This window comes from Poecilia latipinna, unplaced genomic scaffold (assembly GCF_001443285.1).
Source record: "Poecilia latipinna isolate Pla-1442-1.1 unplaced genomic scaffold, P_latipinna-1.0 Scaffold450, whole genome shotgun sequence".
Taxonomy (NCBI): Eukaryota; Metazoa; Chordata; class Actinopteri; order Cyprinodontiformes; family Poeciliidae; genus Poecilia; species Poecilia latipinna.
In genome coordinates this window covers 328,748-338,253 of record NW_015113066.1, presented here as the reverse complement: position 1 = coordinate 338,253, position 9,506 = coordinate 328,748, and the positions used below count along the sequence as shown (strand labels likewise).

General features: G+C 34.3%; 1 protein-coding gene across 1 annotated transcript; it reads right to left on the bottom strand.

Annotated features, from left to right (window-relative positions):
* Positions 1–810: 810 nt before the first annotated feature.
* LOC106951299 (moronecidin-like) lies at positions 811–3,869 on the bottom strand. Its single transcript, XM_015038741.1, has 3 exons — positions 3,772–3,869; positions 1,311–1,439; positions 811–1,165 (listed from the first exon to the last, which is right to left on the bottom strand). Exons 2-3 carry the CDS (start codon positions 1,436–1,438, stop codon positions 976–978), a joined length of 318 nt encoding a protein of 105 aa, XP_014894227.1. The 5' UTR covers position 1,439; positions 3,772–3,869; the 3' UTR covers positions 811–975.
* Between the last annotated feature and the right edge of the window lie 5,637 nt (positions 3,870–9,506).

Here is a 9,506-nt window from a genome sequence, read left to right as displayed (position 1 = left end):
TACGTGTTTGTGCTGCTAAACATTTAAAGACATTAATGAGATTCAAGAGCCTATAAATGTTTCACCATCACGCCGTTTTTTTGGGAATACATTCATGTTTTTTTGGTCTTTGGAAAATGAGCCATTTCAAAAACTTCCAAAATGTAACGTCACAAATCAGCAGGCATGACCTCTCACCTAGTAACCCCAGCTAAGCCCAGCCCGTTACCTAGCAACCATAGAGGAATTCTGCCCGTTACTTAGCAACCCAAGCAGAGATCCAGCACATTGGTACAACTATGTACAGTTATATCATTACACATTTGTTTGGAGCCGTTTTCGAGTGTAAACGTAGAGTTGGGGGCGTGGCCAGCAGCAACTTATTAGGATTTAAAGTGACAGGAGGCCCTAAAACATCTCATTCTGGAAGGAGCTCAATGTATTCAGAACTGAGCAGACTAAAATCTCATTATCTAAAAAAATGTAATGAACATGTTTTATATAACCAAAAGATCAATACTAATATTTTCATGGAAGAACAATAGGTCACATTTAAGTAGAAACAGCAGAAAAAAGTCAGTTGTTTACCCTTCCTGAAAATTAAATCCATTTCTGACACTAGAGGACAACCAAACCTACTTTAGCAAAGTTAAGCTGCTGGACAAGACGATTGATTAAAAACAAAACAAACAAACAAAAAAAAAACTACTTAAAAGTCTAAGTGATGGTGTCATTTACAATGATCTGTGTCCTTTAGAACACAAAAAGCTGACCTATTAATAGAAGTATACAAACACGGCTTCTTTCGAGTAAAACACACATAGGTTTCAATATGCTGCTGCAGAGGTTTATTGTTCAACAGGCTAAGAGCCAAACTGATCAACTTAATTTTTAGCAAAGAAAACATTTTTCAAGAAAGGATTCTCCAGCTTATAGACAAGTCTACTTATAGAATTAGCACAAGTTTGAAAGCATTCTCAGGTTTGCTCACTGAGTCTAAGCAATACGATGTTTTACAGCCTGGTACTTAAAGGAACGCTTGTTAAGTTGCTGTTCGTCTTTTTGCTGTTGGTTCATTTCCTGCTGGTCCAGTTGCTGCTGGTCCAGTTGCTGCTGGTCCATTTCCTGTTGGTCCAGTTGTTGCTGGTCTGCTTGTACTTCATTGTTTCCAGGCCCACGGATGAGGCTGGTTTGATAAAATTAGATGTATCACAATAAGAAAAGGAAGTTGCAACTAGTATCTAAAACAGAAATGCACTTCATTCTTAGGGAGTCTGATATGTTTTCAAATGCATTTTACAAAGGACTTAAGTAGCACATTGTGTCCTTACTGAGCAAGGCCATGAATACCATGGCTAACACCTTTGATGACATCAGGGATGAGGTGAAAAAAACCTTCTCCAGGTTGAGCCGCAAGGACAACCACTGACAGGACAAAAATGGCCACACTGCACTTCATCCTGCAAAGGACAAGATCACAACAAGTCAATTTGGAATTTGTCTCAAGTAATCTAATTGTTCAATTGGTTCAACACTGATCACGTAAAAGCTTTAGAGTGAAGTCACTAGTCTTATTTAGTCCGCTTTAAGTGAACACAAGTTTGTTTGCCTAGAAAGTCTGGTTCATTTGGTTCATGTGAATTCATAATTGAACTCTGATATGGACCAACAAAGCAAACTCTGGTCCATCTACAAACCTCTGGCTCAGTTCAGTTGAAGTGAACTCTGCTGCGTTTCAAATGAGTTTGTGAACGCCAAGCGGACTGGAGACCGCTCCAACACCAGGAAGTGAACTAAACCACCTGGTCTTTTGCCGAAGACTAAAAAGAAGTTCTACAACCCCTACAATCTTACGTTACTCCATTTTTGTTTACATTTTGTGAAAAGTAAAGTTGTGCTCAGTGTCTTCTAAAGAGGTTTTTGTGTTGTTTTCTCCAGTTGTTCTTGGTGCAGTGCCCCCCCAGGCGGAGAGGGGAACAGGTTTTTCAAAGGGTTTGGTTTGTTTGACATTGCAATGTGAAAGTGAACCATAGCAGCTGAAAAAGTAACAAATGTTGCAATTTTGGTCCCAAAACAAACTGAGTCTACTGGACTGTCACGGGTGAAAATTACTTTAGTGAAGTTTTTCTTTATTATTGAGTTCTCCGTTGTATCAATGTCCATTGTATCAAGGATTACTTTTATAATATTTATGAAAGCAGTTCTCCGATACCTCATGGTGTTGGGCATTAAAATTGAAAACTAAAGGACATTTTAGTCTCATTGTTTAACTGCACAATCAGAAAGTCAAGCAAAGGTGTAGCCTTTGCTTCGGTTTGTGGTAACCACACCAACAACCACTAAAACTGAAGAAGCATCCTTTCAGTGAAGTCTTAGCTCACTAAGACTTCAGAAGTTGGAAGTTTATTTTTATAATAATTTCTTATCTTACGTACAATAGCAGAAACAGACAGAGGATAATTTTCAGGTTTTGATTCTGTATGTATATGGAGAGAACTTAGAAGGAGAATATGCCAGGGTTTCCGCGCGGTAGTAAATTAAATGAGTTAAAATTAAGGCCAGTAAAAGGTAGCAAGATGTAACAAAAAGGTTGTAAATGTTTCATCACCCTTTCTTGTTTTAAGTTTGCTTACCTAAAATCTGTATAAAAATTATAACTACTCGCAGGACCTGATCTGATGTTGATAGATTCAATTGATTCCACTGTCCATTCTGCTGTGCACATTCGCGGTGTTGGAGCCGTATAATGTGTTGAGACTATCTTCTCTTGCGCTTCGCCATGAGAAGATAAATTTTCACAACTTTGACTCGATGACCTGAGATTCCAGGTCATCGATGCAATGCAACCGCCTCAATCACCCTGTTTTTACTGCATGTGTCTCCGCTCCGCTGCGCACTTCACTGGAAGAGCAGAGACGTTCCTGATCATCATTGATTTAGAGCCCGGACATTGACTTGTCAGAAACTGCCAGCAGACTTCTAGCCAAAATCGATAATTTCTGTGAGTTTACTGAAAAGCTCACATTGCAATGATTTCTAAATTAATGCGACTTGTATTCTGTGATGGCAAATAGTCCGGAAAATACAGTAACATCTGTAAATATTTAAGATCTACTCAAAAGCCTTTTTTAGTGGCTTGAACATCAAGTATATCTTTTAATATGCAATAATACGCTTTGTGGAAACTGTCTACTACCTTAGAAACTAATATCTTTATTAAATATTTTACATACGCTCAACGTAAAAATAGGTGAATATGTGAATATTGACCCTTGAGTAGGCAATAAATCATTGTATATTTATTATGTAAAACTTTAAATTATGCCTTTTAAAGAACCACTAGGGAGTATTTTTCTGTGGGATATTATTTGTGGAAATTGATGCAACTAAAAAAGCCTAAGGGAAAAAAATTGTTCTAAAAAGTCTCATTCTATTGTGAAAATGACATGCAACTATTTAAAAATAAACCTGAAGAAGCCAGCATATATGTCTGTATCTAAAAACAATAGTTGGTTATTTATTATTTTGGGTGAATATTTTTAGTGCCACTTGTCATTAGAAAGATTAAAATATTTGCATAGAAAAAAACTAGCTTAAATCTTGAGGTTAAACTCCAAAGATGCTTCCGCTGCCAGTTACTTTAGACAACTATTTTTTTTAAAAAATCAATAAATAAATAAAAATAAATTAAAACAAAGATGTTAAAAAGAATAAATAATTTAATTATTACATTTTCAGTTCACATATTTTGCTCAAATGAAATGACTTAGTAATTAAATAAAATCTACCTACCTTGCACTAACTGATCAACCAGGTTTTCACTGAGCAGAGAGAAGTCACAGATTGTGCTCTGCTGTTCATTTGCGACTTTAAATATATTTGTGCATGAGAGTGGGAGGGCATCTGTCACCACATTCAGAAATATTCTGCACCAGTGCTATGTAGTTAACTATAGGCATCCGCAGGTGGTTTGACATTTCTATCACGCAATCAAAGCTGCCCGAAGCTCAACTTCCTTAAACTCAGTGTGAGTTTGAGGCAAAAAAGGCATTTGACTTTGAAGCTTTATGTTTTATCAGAGAATTTGCATTGTTTACATTTGTTGATAGTGTCTTTTAAACAAACTACTACTAAACTTATAAAGCACTTTAAAACAACAACAACTTTGACAAAAACATTGAGCATTCAAAATATGAAAAGGACAAAAAAATACAATAAAAAGGAAGTAAGAGCAAAACTCTGTGGACTGAAAGCAAAGGAATGAATGTTTTAAAAGTGCATAATAACTATTGGCAGTACCTGAACCTGGGAACATAATTTCAAACTAAAACCAACCAGACAAACATTTCCTAGTAAAATCCAAAGTCTTTTCCAGATACATTTGTACCTATTAAAAGCATTCATTTTTACTATTTTGAGTAATAATCTAAAAAGTTTTAATTTTGACTAAAAGACAATCCTATAATGATTGACTGAAAACTAGTTTCTGCAAAATACCAATTTATTAAAGATGTTTAAAATAATTTGTAAGTGACTGGATAAATATCCACATCTTTGAGTCAATATTTATGTATGTTTGATTCTAATCACAGCACTGATTCTGTGTGGATTTTCAAATCTATTCTCAAATGCTCTAGATTCAGGTATGAGCTTTGACAGGGCCACTCAAGAACATCCACCTCATACTTCACAGATGGAAACAAACTGCCCTCCAGGATTTCTATATAATTAGCTGTATTCATGACCACAGCATGATGCTGCCACCACTATGCTTCACAGTGTCAAGGGTGTGTTTGTGATGCAGTGTGGAGACATTTTGGACCAAATTACTTTCTTCCACTTGACCGTAGAGTCTGCCACATGCCTTCTGACAAACTCTACACTGCAAAAACACCAAATATTACCTAGTGTTTTTGTCTAATTTTTAGTGCAAATATCTTAATATTCTTACAACAAGAAAAAACTAACAAAAGTAACTTTTCAGCAAGATCTAGGTGCTTTTTTTAGTCAGCAATTCTTTAATATTGATGAAAAAATAGTAGTTCCACTTGCAGTTGAATTACAATCAAGGAAAATTGTCTTGTTAAAAGTGAAATAATCTGTCTGTGGAACAAGTATGTTTTATCAATATTATTTACTTAAAACAACCTCTTCTATCTTGCTGAAAAGATACTTGTACTTTAGTTTTGTCTTATTTAAAGTAGACAAAGATATCTGCACTACAATCTAAAAAGTATATGTGGTAAGATTTTGTGTTTTTGCAGTGTAATCAGAGTTTTGCTTGGAGTCTTCTTTTGTCTTCGTGCTTTAATGGTAACCAGTGGAGGGAGTGTTTATATTAAAGTAACCCAGAAACACTGACTGTAATTGGGTGATCTGCAGTTCACTTGTAGTGAGCACAATGACACCAATTGACTGGACCTCTGTTGAATTAAGTCAGTCACTATAGAGGGGATGAATATATAAGTAATATCTCATTTTAGGTTAAATATTTTGGTCAGAAAGTTGTAGAAATGTAACATGAAATGCATTAATAAAGTTGTTTCTTTGTCAAAAAAGGCACTATTTTCTTGATATGGACTGGTTTGTACAATCCATACTGGGGTAAAATATTAATTAAATATTAATTAAATATTAATTAATCTGAATATTGCATACTTTTTAAATTAACCATTTGACTCATAGTATCTATGATTCTTTTCATGTGAAGCTGAATACTCAAAGTCTGCCAATAGTTCTTTTCCCCGACATCAGGGGAAGTAAACAGAAATCTGCAGCAGTGAAATTTGATATGGGTTTATTAACTTTACTGAAGTTATAATGTGTATTTGCTGCCACAGAAACAATAAACACTCCAGAAAAAACACAGTTAGTTACCAAATTGACGCTCACAAATCTGAGACTCAAGCCTTTATTTAATATTATTATTATTTATATAAGCAGTTAAAAACTCTGCAGTGTGCTGAATTTGTTGAGAGTCCTTTGACCAAATTTCCATGACCACTGAAGCATTAAAGAAATATTTTTGACATAGTTATGCGTTTCTTTATTCATATATATTCAAAAGCAAGAATGAAAGCATTTGCAGATTTTCCTCTTGGGTTTAATCAAAATGCTTCTGTTGATGTCTGAATTGAAACAAGTGTTTGTCGAGCTGCTGCTGGTCCGCTTGCTCCTCTGCAAGGTTCTCTTTCCCATTGACGAGCCTAACCGGGACACAGAGAGTTCAGGGTGTTTGGATTAATTTGTAAAATGTTTCCCTCTTTTTAAGATGTTCTTGAGCAGAAATACTCACTTCTTTATGCCATGAACTGCTTGAACAATTCCATGGATAAGAAGTCCAATGATTCCCTCTCCGGGTTGAGCCATCAGGACGACCATGGCCAACACGAGGAACATGCTTGTGCACTTCATCCTAGGAGAGAAAAAATTACTTTTTCACAAGTAAAATATATTAACATAGCAGCTATTACAGCTATTATTACACTTCATAATGACACAAACGTAAAGATCGAGCCTGTTTTTATAACAAGTTGCAGTTTAAGGCCTATTAAATTCAAAATCCATTTTGAATTTTGTGTTAAGTTTACACCATTTTTTCTGGTGTAAACTTCGCTCAAATTATATTCTTAGTAAAATTTAAACATAATGTATGCTTACTTGTCTGTTTTACCACAATTCCTCATTCAAAACATTATTTTTAATAATTAAAGCAGCAAAAAAAACTCCTCTAGTTTTCTTAATTGACATAAAGATTATATTTACACATAAAGTTATTATTTACACATAAATGTGACAAAAATGTTTAGTTCTTACCTTTAAAATGTATCAGAATCAAATGGTGGTTTTGTAGCCGGCAGCATGAAGAGATCTGATATGCAAAACTAGTAAAAAAATTGTGATTGTGCAACTCTTTTGCAATATTGCAAAACTAGTCATCAATAAAATAGATAATTTGTTAAACTATCAAAGGTTTATTAGCCAACAACAGCTTCCCTTCCTGTGAAACGGTCCAGCTTTCTTTTTGAACTTAAAAAAAAAAAATCATAATAATATTTATATAATTATTTCTGGAGGTTTTGTAAAATAATAATGAGAATAAGAATGATCATGCAAACGTTTGAGCAAAACTGTTTAAATCAGGAATTGGATGCAAAGATATTTTAGCGTTTTGTCCATGAATGTTTAGATTTTATGTTGGAGTTTGTTGCCTTTATGTTGTACAACATAAATCAGATAGTGGAAGTACAAAGATATGCCTCATTGTGGTTAAGAGCTTATTTGCTGTTTTATTAGTTCCTCATAATTTGGCAATAATTGCCAAAAATAAAAATAAAAAACTCACTCAAGTTATCTGGAATGTTTAAAATGGAGCTCACTTTTTAAAGCTTTTTATTTAAAAGTATCTCACTTTTGCATGAGTTCAATTGGTTTTCTGAGATCTCAATGAAATGTTGACATATTTAGCAGGATTAAGGTACAAAAACCGCATTTTATTTTATTTTTGCCTGTTGATTTGTATGCTAGAATATGATCAAATTCATTCATTCATGTTAAAGAGACTTTCTGTACAAAGAACCCCAGAAGAAGAAAAGCCATGTTAGCACAATCTAAGAGATCATTCATTTGTTACAATCTACAGTTTGACCACACCACAAAAAATGTGGTGAGGCTTCATTTGTAGGTCAGACAGTACATCATTTCACTCGTTACTTCCAGACTCACTGATGAAATAGAATGTGTTGCATAGATGTGTCCCTGCAAATCGGTTTTGCTCTGCTTCGTGGGTCTTTTGTTATTTTTAGGACAAAATGTTGCTGTTTTTATTGCTGATTTCATTTCAGTTAGATTATGAGCAGAGTTTGCCGTTTGCTCAACTGATTCTGGAAACAGATATTTGTTGTCGCAGTGATGGAGCAAAGCGATAGCTGCGTTGCTGTTAGCATCTCGATTGCTCTTTGATCACTTCCCCAGGCTGAGCTTCAGTTTTTATTACATTACATTTCACAGCAGAAATCATCTCATTTAAGAAACAACCTGCATATGTTGCAGAGTGAATATTGTGCTGGTTACACTACATTCAGTTACTTCCATAATCAGGGCTTCCTATGAATTGTCTGCATATAATTTTAATCCAAGGAGCTGACTTATAAATATTATGTTACGCATTAATCAGAAATGCAGATGTTCATGTTTTTTATGTTTTGTTTTCTGGGCACTAAAATGAAAATATGTTGAGAAATAATTTTCAGTCACTCAAACGTAAGTCAGTGTTTTGTTCTGGCACTTTTGCATTATATGGATTGTGTTTTGTATATTAGTAGTAAACATTTAAGTTTGTATAAATGTGAATGGTTTAAATGTATCTGGACATACTGAAGTTTTAACATAGACTATATGTATGTTCAACACTAAAATCCTCTCTAGTTTTCTATTTTACATCAAATCAGTCGTATTTTTAACCTTCTCATGCTTTTAAGGGATTAATAAGTAATAAAGTAAATAATTAATGATAATAATAATTTAAGAATTATAATTAATAATAATGCGTTATTATTGTTGTTGTTATTGTTAATGTTTGTGATGTTAATAATAATAATAAACAATTATTCATTAATTAAGTCAGAATCCAGCAAACTCATTTATTGATGATATTTTTTTTCAACCAAAAATGACCCAAAACACATTTTATGAGCACATTCATTGTAAATATATCGCTAATACTGATTTGGTCATATTTATACTTTGTAAAAGAAGAGAAGTACTATTTGGTTTAAACACAGCATAGTTGTTTTAAGAAGCAATAACAATTTTATTCCATCTGCTGCTCATCCAGTTCTTGTTCATCTTCCTGTTGGTTGTCCTGTTGGTTGTCCTGCTGGTCGTCTTGTTGGTCGTCCTGTTGGTTGTCCTGCTGGTCGTCTTGTTGGTCATCCTGTTGGTTGTCCTGCTGGTCGTCTTGTTGGACTTCCTGTTTATGTTTCAGTTCTGCCTATTTCTAAAGTCCCAGTTCAATTCGCATGATAGGTGGACAGAGCCTGGCACTGCAAGGTTGGAGACCTTGTCCTGTTAGGCGACAGGGCCTGGATAATACCCGTGTTAAACGGACGGCGGAGTCCGGCTACAGCAGGCGCTTAAATTCCGTAACAAAAATATGTTTTATCTTTTTCTATTCTTTTCTCCTTCTTACTGTTTATTCAGTGTCACATGCTGTTTTTATTTTGTTTTTTAATTATGTAAAGCACCTTGAAATGCCTTGCTGCTGAAATGTGCTATACAAATAAAATTTGATTGATTGATTGATAATCATAGTGAAGCATAGCGACAGAACTAAGACTAACTGAGCAATTTAATAGTTTAATAGTCTGTTGGGATAAAATACAAGATTAATGTATATCCAACCCCTTCTTGGCAAGATTACATAAATTTGAGGTTGTAATGTCTGACAGCCTTTACTGAAAACAGATTGATAAATAAATGTATATGAATTTTTGAGCCCTGCTACTTGTAGCTGATTTTATTTGTTG

Excerpts from the sequence above, each read along its gene's own strand:
- LOC106951299 (XM_015038741.1), bottom strand. The coding sequence starts at position 1,438 with ATGAAGTGCAGTGTGGCCATTTTTGTCCTGTCAGTGGTTGTCCTTGCG. Across the intron at positions 1,166-1,310 it reads GGTATTCATGGCCTTGCTCA|CCTCATCCGTGGGCCTGGAA; the intron begins GTAAGGACACAA and ends TTATCAAACCAG.